At 37.2% G+C, this 19,343-nt stretch overlaps 1 protein-coding gene across 1 annotated transcript in view; it reads right to left on the bottom strand.

Annotated features, from left to right (window-relative positions):
• The window catches only part of PTPRQ (protein tyrosine phosphatase, receptor type, Q), a 110,236-nt gene that overhangs the window by 56,140 nt on the left and 34,753 nt on the right, over positions 1-19,343 (bottom strand). Inside the window, exons 19-25 of the mRNA XM_010561968.1 lie at positions 17,967-18,112; positions 10,963-11,128; positions 10,204-10,494; positions 9,651-9,926; positions 8,708-8,859; positions 6,649-6,790; positions 4,133-4,402 (exon numbers count right to left, since the gene is read on the bottom strand). Coding sequence (XP_010560270.1) covers positions 4,133-4,402; positions 6,649-6,790; positions 8,708-8,859; positions 9,651-9,926; positions 10,204-10,494; positions 10,963-11,128; positions 17,967-18,112 — 1,443 coding nt within the window. The remainder of the gene's footprint in view (positions 1-4,132; positions 4,403-6,648; positions 6,791-8,707; positions 8,860-9,650; positions 9,927-10,203; positions 10,495-10,962; positions 11,129-17,966; positions 18,113-19,343) is intronic.

Below are 19,343 nucleotides of genomic sequence, written 5' to 3'. Positions count from 1 at the left end.
CCAGTGCATTACAGTCATCTGTAGCTCTCTTCAGAAGTTAATGAGGAAATACATGTAACTCCAACTCAGAGCTGCCACGTCCTAAGAAAAGGATTACTGTGAAGGAAACGGAGCATTTCTTTGGATATGAAGAAGGCTTTAAGCTCTTGCTATATTTCGTGCTCCGTGCAGGCCTGGATGAAAAACAGGCTCACATTTTCCAATCAGCACCTCCATCCTGGAGATACAAACCCAGAATCTTTACAGGTTCCCCTGTGCAGAGAGTAAAGACATTTTGTGCACAGGTTACAACAGATGATGTTAATTTGCCACCTCCACACCAAAAGACATAAGAAACTTTCCCATTACCAAGCCTTTTAGGCACTATTCTCCTTCATGCACAAGGCATACTTCTGTGTATAGCTACAAGTTATTATTGGCCAGCAAAATTGAGCACAGATTAAATTAAAAGATGCTTCTTGGACAAATTTCTAGCCATATTTCTTTTGAAATTAAGTTATGACTTAATCTCTGTTTAATAGAAAACAAACGGTGAGGACTGTCACCACAGTACAATGGGGGCCTCAACCTGTTCCAGGACTCTGTGTTCAGTTATAATATTCAGCAAAACTAGCAGTAAGGAGGGAAAAATTACTCTGCATGTCTTAATACTATAATCAATATGATTAATATTTTCAGAGATGAATAAGAAGTCTATCAAGAAAAATCTAAATTAAAAAAATTGAAAGCAGCAGCAGTTTTCTTTTTATTATTCATGCTTTGAACACCCCAAGTGGCTTTTTAATTGTTTTTTTTAATTCTTAACTGAATGACTATTATACTTGTCCCAGACTTGTGAGTTAACTGAATCTTCACAGTTTTAGTGTGCCTTTTGGAGATGTTTCCTACCATTTTATGGCTCTTCCTCCTTTCTAAAAACTCACTCAACCTTAATGAATTGCATTTTAATATGTGCATTTTCTTGAAAATAATCCAAGGATAGCTATTCAGTCATAAAATCCTAACTCATTTATGCATGTGTATGTGCTATATTATCTTTCATATCCTTTACAATATATTTAGTCACAAAGTAATACTACCACTACAAAGCTGACAGTTTTTATAACATACTGCAGCCTGGCAGAGGTGGTTTACCGTGACAATGGAGCTAGATTAGACATAAAACACTACTAATCTCATAAATTTAATCTTCATGATTCATGTTTAATTGTACCCAGATATGAACAAATTTACCTCAAAAAAAAAGGCAAATAATCTTGCTAAGAATGTAAAGGTCAAACACTATGCAGTGAGACACTGAGCCAAATTCGATTTTACTTTATGTCAGAAATAAATGCGTTGTCAGTGACTCAGTGCTGGCTACATATTCTGTGACTAATCTTAGACCACCATAAATAAGAAGCTGACAACAGCTATAAAACTGTTTCCATTCCCATCCATGAATCTCCAATTCCTAGTACCCAGTCACCACAAAACAATTCATGCAAACACACAGTTAAGGAAATGTCCTAATAATAACTAGTTTGTTGTAAATATGACTAAGCAACAACATGTAAGCCAATGCTAAAACAGCAAGAAAGGGTCTGCACAGTGTATGTGGCAAAAAATACATGTATTGTAGTATAAATCCTTTACTTCGGAAAACTCCCAGTGATAAGACACATAAACCACATGTTGTTACAAAATAATATCTGGTTTTTTTCCTCTTGCTTGTACAACTCTGTGTAACACAGACCACAACAGACTAGCAGTCTGTCTCTCAAGCCCAGGCTTAATACCACATCCACAGCTTCTCCAGGCTTTCCTCAAGCACTAATTAATAGCCAACCCCAAATTTCTCAGAAATCTGAACAATTAACTTTCCCAGGTGCCAGGCTTCTTTAACACTACTAGAAGCCTTTCCACCATCCTCCAAGAAGTGAGGTACCTGGGAGGCCTCCTGTTCTCCTCTGTACCAGAGGGCAACATACCTCCTACAAGACCTTCAGGTTTTGGACAAGTCCAGTTTTAATTGGTCATCAGCCCACCTGTCTGCATACTCATTCCCAGTTTCTGTCTTGCTCGAGCTCTGAGTCAGGGTTGGCTGTTCAGCAGCCCCGATTTAAAAGAAGGAGTGGAGAGTTAAAAACCCAGTTGAGAAGTGTACTTAGGTGCACGATTGCATGCATCCACATTCAGCACAGCAGTTAAGGTCACTACAGTATTTCTAGCCAACGCTGTAAGATATGGGTATGCTCATCTCCAATATTTAAACAGTGCTTCCTTCAGAAGTGGATTTTCAACCCTGCCGATGGACAGGAGTTTCTGAGCAAACAAGAAGGTGGATGACCCAGGCAGAAGTCTTAAATCTTCCTAAAGAAGCCAGACAGAAATGGACCAGCAGGGATCAGAAAAAGGCAGAATTTGTAGGGGAGCTGTTGTTGATGAGGAAGTCAATTCAGAGAGAACATTTTACCAGAAACAGGTATGAACGTGCCACCTCATTGTTCAAATAGGGGATGTGGCCAGGCTTTAGTGGGATGGACCGTATTACGAGGAGGGGCAGTCATCAAAGTACAACCCTTGCTACTTTCACATCGTTGGCCCCATTATGCCAGCAAGGGGCTGCTCTGCTTGTCCTCATTTGGAGCTTAGCCATTTGATCTGGAACCAAAGGAGCAGTAGCTCAGCCGACGATACAGATGTGGTCTAGATTCATTCAGACATGCATATCTGCAAGTCTAATTTTAAGAAGTGTGGAAATCAATGCTCAGAGCGGGGCACTAGGGCTTTGTGAATAGGAGAGATCCAAAGGCTGAACCTAAAGAGGGGCATGCTGGTGAGGAAGCTACCAACATGAAGTCTAAGTGTAAGGATAAGTCTGTTCTCCAAGTATAGATGTCTGATTCAAGTCTGCATAGTAGATCTCCCCCTCCACTTGTCATCCAGAACCTAAACCCTGTTGCTGACACAGGCTTTTGTATTTATCATTTGACAGAACTGAGTGAAACTCACTCTTTGAGTTGAAATATATAGGAGAATGAGTGCTGCAACTCGTCTTTTAAGTTATTCGATAAACCAAAGCTAGGTTTGGTTTCTAAGAATCAGGGGATACAGTCGTGCTCCCCATCCCACCCCCATGTTTCCTAATGATCCAGCTGTTCCAAATCAGAGAGCTCCTCAAGTCCACTGCATGAACTGATGTCACTGAAGAGGAAAAAAAAAAAAGGAATTAAATGCAGTAATTGTTCCTGTAATTCAGTAGGAAGGTGAAGTCTTTTTCTGACTTTTGTATTAAACTATCATTGAAGAAGAAAAAACAAGAGAAATAATCCCAAGACTAGAAATCATCCCTAACTGGGGAAGAGAACTGAAACAGGCATTTGCTTCCCTGATTGGGAGTTGGGCTCCTCTCCGCTTCCAGTTTAGAAGCTAGGCACATAACTATTTACACAGAAGCAATACCGTATTTTGCACAGAATTTCATCTCTGAGTTTCAGATGCCAAATGAAAGCACAGCCAGGATTAGGTGAAGTGTAAACTGTGCATGGAGAGAGAAAGGAAGACAGACTTTGGGTGACAATTTTCTACTCCAATGTCAAAAACCCTGCCTACATTCTTCTTTGGATTTAGCTCACAATTTTCTTTCTTGCTAAAAAATCCTGTTCATCAAGAGTTATGACAAAGTCTGCTTGAAGAAGTTAAATTCTTCTCAGTTGCACAAATTCTCAACAGCTTTATTGTCAATCAATTAAGTCATAGTATTGGCTGCTGGTAGAAACAAAGCAACAAAAATTTTGCTCCCCCAAATTTTTTCAGACTTACAGTATCAAATATGCTAAGGGCACCAGGAACAAAGCAGAGATTATAAGACAAAAAATAATATGTGATCAGAAATGAATAAAATAATCATGCAAACAACACAGAAAAAGGTACTTTCTATGTGCTTTTTTAAGTGGCAACAAATTCTCATCACCAAGTGTATTCTAAAACAGGAGAAAGAAGAAGCCCTGTTTCTCCTCATCCACTATTAGCAAGAAATTTAAACAACAGAAGGATTTAGTTGTCTGAATTCAAGCAGGTATTTCAGGCCTGCTTGTTTCATAGTCATCATTTAAATTAAACAAAAGAATTAACTTGAATAATTTGTTACCTTTTTCTGGAAGCGTACTGGCATTGCATATCTGTTCTTCACCATCACCAGCAGATGTTGCAGCTTTTATTTTAAATTGATAAGTAATATTGGAAAGCAGATTTCTAAAAGTATGTAGTGTATCATAAGATGAAAAATTTGTAGAATTTCCTTCAACTGTTATGATGTAATGAGTAATTACACCGTTGGATGAAGCAGGAGGGTCCCACTGCACTAGGATTGATTGCCAACTCCTTGCAATACAATGAACATTCTGGACAGCATCTGGTACTTAAAAGATACACATGCACCAAAGATTAACATTCCCACACATTTAAAATGGTAACCACAGAACAATATAGTCAGAGAAGCAGACACAAAGTTATAGCAAGGGTCAAACATTCCAGTGGCAGACAAACTGATAAAAGAAGCACATTGAGAGAACAAAAATATGTCTTCATCCTCATTAGATGGTTCATTTCCAACTACTATGAATATGACTGATGCTAGTACTTGAAACGGAAGAGGCCATTTATTTGGCTTTTTCCTAGTTGTGTGCTCCAATTTTATTTTCACATCTGCTCATATTTTCCCCATGTTTTTTTAATCGAAATGTAGTAAAACATACACAATAGAGTGAAACCCATATACATACTCCACAACAGTATCAACAGCAGAAGTTCCTTATTTATCTGTTAGCTTTGTTTCTTTTAGGCACTTTATCATATCTCTCTGTCCTTTCAGAAAAGGCACGACAGAAGTCATTGGGCAGGTTTCAGAGCTGTCATATCAATGCTATTACCTTACTGTTCCCCATCTCCTTGCTGGTTCCAGCAGGAGAAATTTTTTTTAATTCTCATTAAGAAATTAATTAAAGGTAACAAATATTATACTCATGCTGAAAATAGAGCAGTTATCTGTGAACAATTGATTAAATAGAAGAATGAATTTAAGTATCTCAGAAAAGGCTAAATTGCTGGCTGTACCAGCTAAGAGAAAATGAATACATAGTAAGGGGTGCCCCAACCTACTTCCTCTATTGAAACATGTCCAGGAATCCATAAAATAGTGAAAAGACTGTCAGGAAGGTACCAGGAATAGAGGGCAACATGTTCATTATCACTGCACAGAGGTAAATGAATCTCTTTAAAATGATTAATTTTCTTTTCAGAGTTCAAAGAAAAATCTGGCTTTAAAAAGCAGCCTCTGCAGAAGAAAGACGATTAACCAGCACTTATAATAAAGACTAGAGACAGAATCCTTAGATGAACTCAGTGAGGAACTGATCCAGCAATTGCCCAAAATCTGGGTTGGAGGGAAAGGAAACAATGCTGCAACTAGCCAAGCATAAAATCTGAGAAAAAGCTGTAAAATGACTAGACCATGCTCCTGTGGGCAATGTCTCTCCAGCAATTCTGAAGAAAGTACCATGAATATGGAATGTCAGTGATGAAATGAGACAACTGATGGATGACCATGGCTCTCAGGCAGCACAACCTCCAGCTGCAGGGATCCAACCGCCAACCTGAACCAGTTCGGCAATGGTCTAGATTTATCACGGTGTTGTAACTGCTGGGTACAATAAACAGCATAATTTTTCCCAGAACCCCTGTTTTATCCACTCTGGAAAGAATATTTCAGTGGAAGTGTGGTCTTGAAAAACTGTAGTCACCATATGGGATCTTTTGATACTTTGTCTGCTCCCTTTGCTGTCAGTATAAAGGAAGAACCTGGGAGTTCAGACACAGTCCTCTAACCCATGCTAGTCCCCTGGCACTGACAGCCCTTATAAAGTACATGAGCCTGGGGATTGCTCTGACCTGGCAAAGGAACTACGGTTTTGCACAAAGGCCAGTTTCACAAACTCACAGAGATCCTGGGCTGCCTTTAGTGAATGTTGAATATTCATTTTCACGTGATACAATTTTTCATTTTGAAACAACCTGCAACTTCAAAAGATATGTAGAAGGCACAAGACAAAACTGCACATAATTAATTAATTAAGCCAGCTATATTGCTTAGTCCTCCCCAGTTGTCAGGAAGAATAAGATCTAACAAATTAGGATATTTAATTAGTGGCTAGCTTCCCTTCCCAAAATAAATTATAAAAAATGTTAAAAATTTGTATTTGTTTAATACGATTTCCAGGTCATTTGCCAATCTTTTGTCCAGCTGCTTTTGATACTGCTAAAGTTTCAGTTATTTTCACAGGGATCTGAATTATCACTTTGATCTGCAAAGACTGATATCTATCTAATTTTCCTCCCTTTATCTGTGATGCTATTAAAAGATTTATAGTAGCCATATAAGCCTCTCATTTCAGATGAGGACATTTCTAATTCTACACTTCCGACATCAAACTTCAAACCCAGCCTATCCGGTACAATAGGAATGTGAATCGGCGTTACACAGGCAGAAGACAATGAGATAGTGTTACATTACCTTTTCTTCAGAGAGAAGAGGAAGACTGTTGTTCAGCCATACAAGGAAAATACATATATAAACAGAACAGCAGCTTAGAAAAAGTCACATCTAACCTGATTCCATCGTTGTAAACTGGACAGCATTACTGAACTGATTGCCATTCCCAAGCTTGGTAAATGCAGAGACACTGATAAAATAGGGGCTGAATGGTTCTAATCCAACAAGGTTTGCCTCATGGTTTGAACCTGAAATGTTCTTAAGGAAGGAAAAATTATTAGTATGCAATTAATCTGTGTAAACATCGTGGGCCTCACCTTGAACCCACTGAAATGAACAGAAGATTTAGAGCCATAGTCTTGCCTCTTCTACTCTGAGTAGCTTTCAGTCAAAGTAGTCCCTGAGCTCAACAAAAAAGAATGCAGGGTCAAATTCTTCCTTTCCCTTCTCCTCTCCCTCTTTCACTGTGGCTTGTGAGGAAGATATGCCAAAGGATGGTATCATAATTACCACAGCATTGTTAGAACAGATTAACTCCACATATGCCTTTTTTTACCAATGCTGAAAACTTTTGTCACCTCCAAACTGCCACATCAACCCCCTCTCACTTTCTGCTTTCTTACTACACCTCTGCAGTGGGAGAGGTCATGGGTCATAGCTTTTCATTTCTTTTACTTTACCTGAGCCAGACACACAGACTGATGAAGAGCTTTGAAAAAAGCTAAAAACCACAGTTCAGTTCCTGGTAAGCTGTTTTTCACACAGCATGCAAGGCCTATTTTGTGCAAATGTTGAGAGGACTATAATAGCAGCAGGGAAGAGCTGAATTTCAGCAAGAAAACCTGGTGAACATCTTGTGGGATCCAAGTTATCAGAGAATTATGGTGCCTAACTACAGTATTTCTATATAAATTGCTCTGCCTGTCTTGCTGCCACAGTCTAAATCTGATTTCTTGCCCATATAACATTACAAAACATGAAGAAACATAAGGCATGGCAGACGCATTCAAGTGCTCCAGCCAGTGTCTGTATTCTAATTGGGTTTGAGTCTGCCGCAGATGGACAGTGGAGAATAATCCTTGGTGGTCTCCATGAGCACCCAAAAAATGTGTTTCCAAAGGCAGCTGGCTGTAGAAACCACTGTTCCTCTTCTGCATGTGCATTGTGCTCCCCCTCTTGCAAGGACTATGGAAGAAACCGGGGTGATGCCAGCACTTCATTCCACAGTGGGGAACAACAGCAGACTGCATAAGGGGCAGCGTAGCAGGGGACTGATTTCCACAATGCGCGTGCTTAACAACAGCACAAGCAGTTTCCTTGCATGCCAAGTCTCTGCAATAAGAACTGTATTGCTGAGGGAGCTGGAGTAATGAAACTCCTCACAGTGCCACGCATACCTTACGCTGCATGTCTTAAACTCATGTCTCACTGCAGCAAAGTCTTTTCCCTGCCGCTTTTACAAGTGTCTCGGGTGAACAGAACTCACTATATAGTTTCTAAGCCTGAGATGCAATCCTGGCCTCAGCTTGCTGCCTTTACAGTTCATGGCACGCTTCTTGATGCCATCCAAGCAACCAGATTTAAGCAGATATAAATGCCTTGATCAATTTTTATATATAATTTTATAGCTTCTATTTCACTTAAGATTTATTCAGTTATTCTTATTTTGCAAAAATAAAAAGATGCAAACCTCTAAACAGTTTTTAACCATTTTTCAAGATGACTAGGAGTTTCTGTCATTCTTTCTGAATCTTGAAAGCGTGCAGATACTAAATAGATAAACAAAGGTAGCCACAAGGTAAAACAAGTAACTTCTGGCATTTACTAACATCAAACTTACACGTAAATATGAACTAAAGATTAATAAAACTCATCATTAATGAAATATTAGAAGCTCAAAGCAAATTAAAATCTAACAATTTTTTTCTATCTAATTTTAAAAATTGAATTAAGGTGTGGTAGAAGGGTAAGTAAACTGTCTTAATAGGAATTTAAAGGAGCTTCGTAATTCTAGGAGCATAACAGACGTTTGAAATATTTGTCATATATTTTGTTCCTAAAGCATGAAAAAAGTATTTTAAAAAATTAAACACTGTTATATGATTTATATACTTTATTATAACATTTTAATTACAATGATACTTGATATTTTATAATTTATAATTATAAACATACCTGATAAAATAGTTTTTCGGTGTTGTTTTGATAAATCTTAAAATTATATTTCATAATAACACCATTTGGCTGGGGACTTGGATCCCATTTTAGCCACACAGAATCTGCAGTGTAGTTGGTAATGGTCAAATTCTGGGGTGGAGCTAGTGGCACTGCAAAAGAGAAATGCTATTGAGTTTCAAATTACAAATAATCCAGGCAAAACCAAACACTTTGGAGAAGCAGGAGAACATATGTACTTTTGCTACCATTTGTATCTGAACTCAACAAAACAGTACTTCATTGCTATTTTAATCTTTTTCTTTCTCTTTGGCATGAAATAAATTCCATTAATCTGAAATACATGTTTAGTCAGCAAGGGATCTTCTTAGAGATCTAACAAATCTATATTCATCACTTAAACATCCCCATTGTCAGAACTAAGGCATTTAACAAAAGTCATATTACATATATTACTGGAATGTGATATACTTCACTTCCTACAACATATATTGAGTGCAACTCAATATATATTTATAAGATATGTCATTTGCCATGCAGGTGAGAGGAGGTCCCTGTAAAGAAGACCTGTGTGAACGTGTCAGAAATATTTCCATATTTTATCATTTTTCAATTATGTGGGGAGATGAAGAGAAAGGTATTGTTGTTTGCTTCAAAATCCCTGACACTTGGCAAACTGTAACACATTCCAAAGGCAAAAGACATTTCTCCTTGGAGCTATTTCTCTAATCCTATGCAGAATGTGACCTCCTCTTGCACATAGTGGCGTGAGGAGAATGTAGAAAAGACTTCTCTTGTAGTGTTTCCTTCTTCTGAAAGCTCTTCACACACAGACCAATGGAAAATGAATCCTTCATCTCAACTCTCTCCAGGTCTGATGTTCAGATGGATGCAGTAACATAGGGCCAATATTTCAAAGTTGGTTACGATTGGATTTGCTCACCTGACTCATCTGTGTAGAACTGAAGCACGGCAGATGGACCAGGTCCTTTTATTGTTCTTGCAGCTGCATAAATGCTGTATAATGTGAATGGTAGAAGGTCTTCCAAGATGATAAAATTATTGGTAGTAGAGAATGAGTTATTCCTTTCTGGCCCAAATAAATTTAAATCATAACTTATTATAATACCACTTGGCTTAACAGGAGGGTCCCATGAAAGCATAACTGAGGTAGTTGAGAGATTTGAAAATGTTTTGATTATAGGTGCTGATTCTGGAACTAAATGAAGAAATAAGAAAAACAAGGATAACCTCAGAAAAATATGAGTTACAATGAAAAATGTCTTTTAGCTATCAGTTAAAGTCGTGCTCTGAGGGGAAAATTCTATTTCATAGTCTCAACACAGAAATGTGTAGCAGTTCTTTGTGTCATTGTATAACAAAAAAAGCTTTAAGTAACATGGGAAAAATAAACACAATAATCTTTTTTTCTTTTAGAAAGCTATTTGGGTTTTTTCTACATTTCCTTAGGAATGAATAAAATATACTTATCTTACCATCTTCATCAGTTCTTATATGCAGACTTAGAGCATGCAGTTCAGAAGATCCTTTATCAGTGGCTGGTGTGATTTTCAGAATGTAATCAGTATACTTCTCCAGATTGTCAAAAACTATGCTTGTGTTGTAAGTAAGGAAAGACAGTATCTTATGTGTTCCCAGTTGCAATAAACTTAGAGAAACATGAAAGAAGACTAAGCCATTTGGCTGGGATGGTGGAAGCCAGCTTACATTTACAGAAGATGAGGAAATGTTTTGATAGACCAGGTTTTCAACAAAACCATCTGGGACTACGAAAGACAATAAGCAAAAAACAAATGCATGGATTACAGTAATAAAGCATCCAAAACCAAAACAGAAATAAATGCTCAAAGTATGATTAGTCTGTAAATCTCACTTGTAATATTTGGTACAACTTTTACAAATTATTTATGTTTCACTATTGAAAGCAAAATGTTTTGAAGGTATATATGAATAATCATCTATGTTAAACTTGTTTAACAAAAGAGTCTTAATGGTGGTTTAAGACAATATTTTTATTGCTCATATCCAAAGAAGCGGCTTGTGAACTATGTTCTTATTATTATAAAGCAAAGAATCAGATCAAAATGTCTTCCTTGCAAAGAAAAATACTGCAGTATTGAAAACAGTACTTACTGGATTTTTTTTAACTTTGCCATCATAATTTTAAAGTTAGAGAATATTTAATAAATGAAAGCACTGATATACACTGAGCATTAAAAAAGTTATTAACTTACTATCCTGATCTGTATACACATCTATTATTTCACTGGTTTTGTTTCCATCTCCAAAAGCTGTGCTTGCAGTTAACCATAGAGTGTAATGGCTGTATTTTGCCAAGTCATCCAGAACTGCAGACTGAGACATACTGACATCACTGTCGTTACCATAACTTGTGAAATTCTAAAGGACAAAAAAAAGTGTTGCTGTTAAAAATGTTATTTATTCATTGATTCCTCTTTCTAGCTTCCCATGTAGCCATTACCACCACCAACAGCTGTGATTCACCATAATGTTCAGGAGACGTAAACCTACACTTTGATTCCTAATGAGTCCTGATTTTTACTGAAATACTCAAGTAATTTATTATTTGACGTCTATTGTTACTCCTGGTATATATATACAGAGTATACAATTGACAACTCTTGTAGTCTGTAGTTGTTCAATGCCAGATCACCTTTTTTTAAAACACGTTATAACTTTGTAATGTGTTCATCCATATTGCATCAAGAAAACAACAAAAAAAGTATCATCTGCTAATTGCTCATAGATTACATGATCACACATGTGACTGTCTTGCTTGATCTGCATGAAGCAAATCAAAGGACTTCTCTCACTTTATTCTATTATTATGGAGTAGATCTTACAGAATATTGACTGACTTTGAATTTAAAACTTCCAGTGGCAGAGATCTCACCACAAGACTTGATAAACTGTTCCTTTTGTTAGTTGTCCTTTCCATTAAAAATATGCCATTATTTCTAATGCGATTGTCTGTGCTCAGTGGATTGTGTTAAATGGAAGGAACAGACAGAATTTCTTTTCTTTGTGCAGTTACTTGCTAACAAAAGAACTCCACCAGAACCCACTTTCTTTTGAACCATATAAAAAAATCCACTAAAACTGTGACTTCAGCAATAGGTTAGTGCTCTAGATCAGCCACTCTGAGGAGGCTGTTCCTGTTTGGAATAAACCATTTTGGAAACTGAAAAGAAAAAAATATAAATCAGATTATTTATGTAAGGTCAGCTCTACTACATAACTGAATGTGTCAAATCACCCACTGCTTTACAGGAACTTGACTGAGATGATCCAAAGCGGTTTGGTTCACTATTTGAAAACTGTTGAGAGGTTATGTACCCCATAAGCATATTCAGCTCCAGCATTGGGTAGGAAGTCAAAGCTTTGCTCCTGATTCGAAGAGTCAGTAACATTCCTCTCTGGCAGCCACGTTGCCCCATTGAGCAGACTTCTCAAAACCAAAGTCCTCCTAATTTTTCTGCATAGCAACGTTTTCATGGTGAGCTAGATTTTGCCCACCCCCTTGATGCATTACCTAGTACATATTCCAGTTATTTGGCCTGCCTACTATTTTCAGTGTTACATCTTATTCACACCCTCCACCTCCTTAAAATCAAAGCTAGCTTTAAATTAAATGCTTTCCTAAAAAAGAGAGGCTATGATAGCAGACTTACTAAAACAGGAGGAAGGTGGCTGTAATGGTTGCATATTTATATTCGGAAATACCACATATCAACACAGACATACTAAAACCACATAGTAAAAAATGGGTTATATTTCTCTTGAGGAAAATTCCTACTGAAGAAGTCACTGTGATACACTCTACCAAACAGCTGAGTCACTACTGTGCAAACTGATAGTTCAGCATGCAATCTTGATGTCTGTCACCAATACATATCAATTTATATATCTAACATAACACTTCACCAATTTTTTTGTACAGGCAAAATTATTCTGTTTCTGCAGAAGACAATAGGTGACGCTCTCATTCATTTCCCTGAGATTTTTATACCAATATCTGAAGACCTAATTTTGCCCATAGTCACTACTGCTCATGTAACATAAATAAGTAAACAGTTTGTTTGGCAATGAAAATGTAAGCCTTTGTTTTGAATGCAGAACAGAAGCTGCACAAATTGGCAGTATAAATTTCTATATCCACTCCTATTAACAGACTTAAAGCACACTGTTAGGTTTGTCTGAAAGATTAGGTTAAGTCAACATCAGTTAAAATACTAAGAAATTCCACCTTAATATATGACTTTCTTCTAAACATAGATGGAAGCTCACACTATCTTCACCTAAGTGAAAAAGGCTGGGAAGAGCTTTACTTTACACTTGGGTAGGGTAAAATACAGGAAAGAGAGGATTGAATTCTAAGGTATTTAATTAAACTTTCTGATGCTCCAGCACAGTATCACAGAAAATACCTTCTGACCCAGAAGCATAATTTTACTACCCTCCCATTGTTATTATTATTAGTTATTGTAATTATTAATAATTAGTAATTGATAATAATAATATCTAATAATAAGATTAAAAAAACACCTTAAATAATTCTCTGAGTTTTCAAGGTAAAAATGTCAAAGGTACCACACCAAGTTTTGACTCTAGATTTAATGGGAGTTTACTGGTATGAACAGCTGAAACCCCAGCTCTTAGTTTAAAAAGCATACCTTTACAATTTAGTCAGCTGTCTGGCAGTTAACGACTCAGTGAACCAATGTGAACACTATAACAGGCTTTTTGGTGGTTCAACAAAAACTGTTTTAAGAGGTAGTCCCCTTACTATGAGGAGTCCAAGGACTGGGGATTACCTTAAACTTCTGATAAGACAAAATATTAGAAAAGAATGAACACATAATTAAGAGTAAGGGTGAGCAGGAAGAACTGTGTGGGTACAAAATGAGAAAAGATGAAACTTGTACTAATTGTACCCTGGGGATAAAACACTATAGGAAGTTTTACAATTAACTGTGGCTGCAGATGAAAGCAAACAGCTTAGGATCTTTGGCTACAGCTGAAGAAATTCTTCCTTCTGTCCCTTTCTTCATCCATACATGAAAGAAGTTTTGACATAGCAAAGTATCAGATTATTAAAAGCAGCTACATGTAAGCAATACACACAGGCCATGAAAGCATCAGCAGAAAGTAGTATCTTCTACACCTCAGGAAGCGGCAGAAATTTCCAGTGGCATAAAGCTGTAATTAGTTGTATACAGACAACACAGTGCTGCTGTTCTTCACTGTTAACATTTTCCCCCTGTTCAGTTTCCTTCTTTAGGTTCATTGTATTGCAATGTTGTTTTGAGTTAGAGTATCCCATACTTGACTCTGGCAATCAGGTGAGAGCGGTGACCCTGTGAGGGCCATTCCCCAAGGAGTGTAATGTTCCAGTACCCACCCAAGTGAAGATATTTCCTTTTTGTGTGCTGTACCAATCTGAGGTCATCTTTTAAAAAATTTGCATTGTATTTTAGGGAAGTTCCCCTTTTATCCCTATTTTGGTCAAACTGGTGAAAGAAAATGTTTGGTTGTTAAATTAAGATAGCACATTGCTTGCATCCCTTGTCTGCATCCTGAGGGCAGACCAAGCCGAATTTCACTCTGAACTGTGTCCAGTCACGTGCACTTAGGTTGGCTTGAAGTACAGGCGTTGGATGATTTGGGGCCTAATGTTCAGTCTGTAGAAGGGCGGTGGGCTTTTTTTCTCTACTTAGCTCCTGGTTCGCCTGTCTGGTTTGGCAGAGCAGGACAGTTGTCACCTGTACTGAAATTGCTATGCTGGAGAACTTTCTCCAAACATAAAATTATATTTGTAATTAGCACCTTTTCCACTTTCTTGCTAATCAAAACACAAGTATAGAGAGATTGAATGAAAGAGTTTATTCAAGTAAATGATACCTCTTATAGATCAGTATTTAGCAATGAGACAATTACTTCTATAAATTCTTTGTCTTCTTTGCTCGATAAAATGAGAACGTGGGCAGTATGATTGCTTCAAGCACCATGCAAGGCACCGTGGAGCAAAATTTGCAAAGCTGCTATTGCAAACAGTGAAAGCTTGAACTGTAGGAATCCAGCAGTGTCACAGAGAAGTGATGTGAACAAGAGGTACACTGCCACGACATCTGTGTAGGAAGTGCCCTTTGTCAGAATATGTGCCATATCTTTATGGCACTGGGGCAGAGTAGTGAACATAAACCAAAAAGCAGCATTTTCCCTAGACCTGTGGCAGCAGAAGTTGAAAGATAAAGCTGAACTTGAACCTAGCCTAGTGCAAGTGATAGTTTCTTCTATTTGGCTACCAGTCATTCCTCCCTCTCTGACACTTTCTTTTACAACTCGTCAGCATCCCCATAGAAACAGCCCACTCATCTACCAAAATCCTCAAATCTAATCTCCATCACTAAATTTTTCCTTCTGCTTCTCTGGCTCTGAATCCTAGGTCTGAGCATCCCGGGCCTTCTGACTGGACAGCCGCAGTGTGATTTTTCATGTAGACCTGTAAAGCAAAGAAACTATACATTATTTTTCTGCCCTATGAAGGTATGTAACTTTTTTTCTTTTTAAAGGAAAATATTTTTCCTGCAAGTTTCTGCATCATGTCACGGAGCAAACTGCATCCTTTACCACAGGTCCTTTGGTTTTTTTTCCCCCTAAACAAAATGCTTTTCTCTGCAGTAATTCCCTGTTTTTAACATATTAATAATCAGTGTTTTATATTAATTAGGTTTTAATATGCCTGAGGAATTTGAGAATGTGTGAGAAGTGAAAACTTGAGACAACAGAATAACACTAGTTTTAGTATGACTTTTGTTTCTATTTCAGATTATGACAGCATTGGAAGATGTTAATTTGCTTGATGTTCTTCAGCCAGGATGTTTTTTCAGGCATCTAGAAGATATGCTTTAAGACTTGGACCTCTGTTATTATGTCCTGACAACGGAACAGATGAAAGACTGGCAGAGAATGACTGCCTACAGCAGTGTGTCTGAGAAGATGAGGTTCCTAGAAATGTGAACAGATCATCTACTTTTTTAATTTTCCTGCATCATTTCCCAAACTGAAAATATGGTTCAGATAAACATAAGCAGAATGGTGACCTAGATGCAGAGTATTCCAACTAAGGATTATTTCTTTCCAAATGTGTGCAATACAAAACTTACCAACAGACCCTGCAACTACATGGTTATACTTCTAAGTTAGAGACAGTTGTAAACCTTATGTGTGCACACACTCGTACAGCTTACAACTGTCTGTATTTGTCATGTATATACCCTATATATATACATGTATCAGGCTGGCGTTCACACATGCATTTCTCTGTTGTAAAAAGAGTAATATAAAATATCTGACAGAAACGAGCAGGGGAGAGTTGGTTTCTTCTCCTGTTTGAAATCTGTCCTGCACCCACAGGAATGCCAAGGTACAGAAAAGGAGTGCAATGTAGATACAGTAGTTGCCATGCCAAATAGTGAACAGAAAGGCATGTGAAGAGCAGAGGGAGTTAAGGGGAGCAGACAGCTTAGGACTGGATCATGATTTGAGAGATTAATGGTGATCTCCCATGGCCAGTAAGAGACAGATGCAACAGCAGCTGAAACCTATCTTCTGATGGCAGAGGGATGGGTTAAAAACCAGAGCTGAAAGGGCAAAAATGGTAGTTTCCACACCTAGAAGTGGAGCTACTGTCAGCACTTTTCTGTCATCCACCACATAATATGCCAAAGCAGCGGTAACTTCCACCCATGCCACCATCCTTTCCTTGCCCAAGCACATCACACGATAATGAAACTGGACCCTCACCTTGCTGGGCCAATGCTACTGTGCTCCATCTTCCCTATCTTGCTCCTTCATTTCCAGAATCCTGGGCACATCCAGAGGGATTTTAGCTCTCAGTGTATCAGTTTCACCTTACTCATTCACCTCAAAGTTCCACCTCCCCAAAGGCAGGAATAGCTCAAGTCCGTAGTCCTCCTCTAAAATCGCTTGAGCTGTCCAAGATCAGATAAATGTAGACACTCTTCATAGGATGGGCTAGTTCAGGTAATGCACTGGTGTAAAGGTATCTCCAGGGATTTGTCAGGCTAAGAAAAATGCTGTTGGTATAGCGGTGTGTGCAAGCACAGTCTGAAGCTCTGAAATGTAGCCCTGATTTTAATCTCATCAGAATGTGAATTCATGGCACGGTCCTGCTTGCACCTGAAACTATGCAGACAGAGCCTGGCAACCACACAGCTTCACAGAAGTCAGAGAATTGTATACACTGAAGTATGTCAGCAATTATTCAGTCACAGGTATTTGTAAAATTCGTGAATATTTTTTTCTAGTTATCCTCAAACACATGCATACCTCACACTAGACATATCTTGAGCCTAAAGTTATGCAGTAGAGGTAATTTTTCATGCATAAGTTTCTTCATGAATTTATATTTCTTTCTTTTCTTCCACATGTGTAAAGCTTGTGACCAAAAACCCGTCAAGACAGCTTATTTCTTATTATATTTCTGTATCGTAATATAGTCTTAGAAAGGACAACAGAAAAACTACATATACAATTAATAAATATGGTGCATAAATAAGGATGAATGTAGCAACAAAAAAACCTACATGGAAATGTGCAGATCACCAAAAAATTATAAATAACAGTTTATTTATCTTTTATGCTTCAACTTAGGAATCTCAATATCTTTGTTTCAATATACTAAACAGTAATTTCCTTTTGAGAGTAACAAAAATATGAAATAATAATGTATTCACTACTTTGACATTATCATCTTATTTTCAGGACTGTACAAACATGCATTAAAAAGTAAACCCAAAACTGTTACAGAAATTTATTCAAATTGATAGATTAGACTAAAATAAAGAGTTTTAAGGATGTGCAATGAACGTAATTGGTCATGTGTCTATCTATATATGTTGTGTATTAGATGTATGTGTGTGTATATACATACATACATATAAACTTTGCAATATGGAATATTACGCAAAACCTATTTGCTTTAAATGCTTAATGATATGAATATCCAATGAGATGCACAACATAATACATATGATTACAAGATGTGCATCTGTCTTTATAAGTTAAAAAACTGCCTTGTGATAAAGGAAATATGAAAAAATATATCGATAACTATAATTTTGATTTAATCTTTAATGAATTATTAGAACACTTTATTGAATTCTACAAAAGAAGAATAGAAAAATAAGCTTACCTGTATGAATATTCCTGAATTATTTTTGAAATAAACTGTGTAGTACAGTATATTTCCATTAGGCTTTTGAGGAGGAGACCAGAATAGCATTATTGATGTGGAAGTAAGGTTTCTGTACACAACATCTTTCGGTGGATCACTTGGTGCTGGAAAAATGTTAAGTTTTAGCATACCTAACGCAAGGTTTTGTACATTTTGGTGCCCCAGAAACATGCACTATAGATTTAACAACATCCTATGTCAAATTAAATGTATTTCTGATTATGGTATAAAAACTGCTTTGGGAAATGATGAAATAAAATAGTAGATGTAAATAAATTTTTAAAATGCTATTTTTTCAGACACGTTTGTATTTAGCTGCATCTGTAAACAGATACTTTTTGCTTACAGAATTTGTCCTGTACTTAGTGCTTTGGGCACATGGAAAGTCTAATTTGCAGACATGGAAGTTGACTGAGTTAGGCCTCTACGCTCCTTATACAGTTAATAGTAAAAAAAAGGATTTGTTTCAGAAAACCTAAATTAAAAGCCTTGTTCTCTCTTTGCTCATTATAATGAGAATTTAGGCTTCCAACTCAGGTAGGTAAACCAGATACTGAAGCTTGGACAGTAAGATCGTCTCTGTTTTTTCATCTTTCCTCAGCCTATTAGACGTGCAGGAAAGACTCTGTAAGTCTTCTTCAATTAGCCTCTCCTCCTATCCTGTAAAGAATAGCAGCAGTGATGTAGGAGATTCAAAGTTGGTTCCTTAAGTCAGCTTAAGAGAATTTAAATCCGTATTTCTCGCCATCCAAGAAAGTGCTCTACACAACATGCAGTAGAGTACTGAACACTATAAGTTATCTTATCTCTGTTGCTTTGGGCTGTTCTAGTTTGTATAAAATACTAAAATATTAATTGAAGGGGGAACTCCAGGATCAGTTCCTAAAAATCCTGCCCTAAAAAGTCAGTTCATGTTTCCGTAACAGCTTCAATAGCAAAGACTGGGAATACCTACAACCTGATGATTTAGACAGTCTTTTGAGGGATGGCTTGGACAGATGCTAATCCTGCCAGTGATTGTGTGTTGGGAAGTCAGTTTATCTATGCAGGATGATTCTGAAATATGCCTGCATACTATACATTTTGGAAAAGATCGTAGCAATATAATTCATTGGAAAAACAGAAACGATAATTCAACTGAATGACTTTCAAAGCACCATATATAGTATGATCATTTATAAAAGTCATCTATCATATTGGAAGTATAAAATCATTAAAATAGAATAAACAAATCAGTGTACACTTACAGATTTTATTTTCATATTAAAACCATTTCAGACTTGCGAGAGAGACTCTAAAGGGTATTTTCCCTAGTGGAAGTTGTGTCACAGCAAG

Source organism: Haliaeetus leucocephalus, unplaced genomic scaffold (genome assembly GCF_000737465.1).
Source record: "Haliaeetus leucocephalus isolate CR32 unplaced genomic scaffold, Haliaeetus_leucocephalus-4.0 Scaffold151, whole genome shotgun sequence".
Taxonomy (NCBI): domain Eukaryota; kingdom Metazoa; phylum Chordata; class Aves; order Accipitriformes; family Accipitridae; genus Haliaeetus; species Haliaeetus leucocephalus.
The sequence above is the reverse complement of the archived record's forward strand: the minus strand, read 5'-3'. Positions and strand labels throughout refer to the sequence as shown.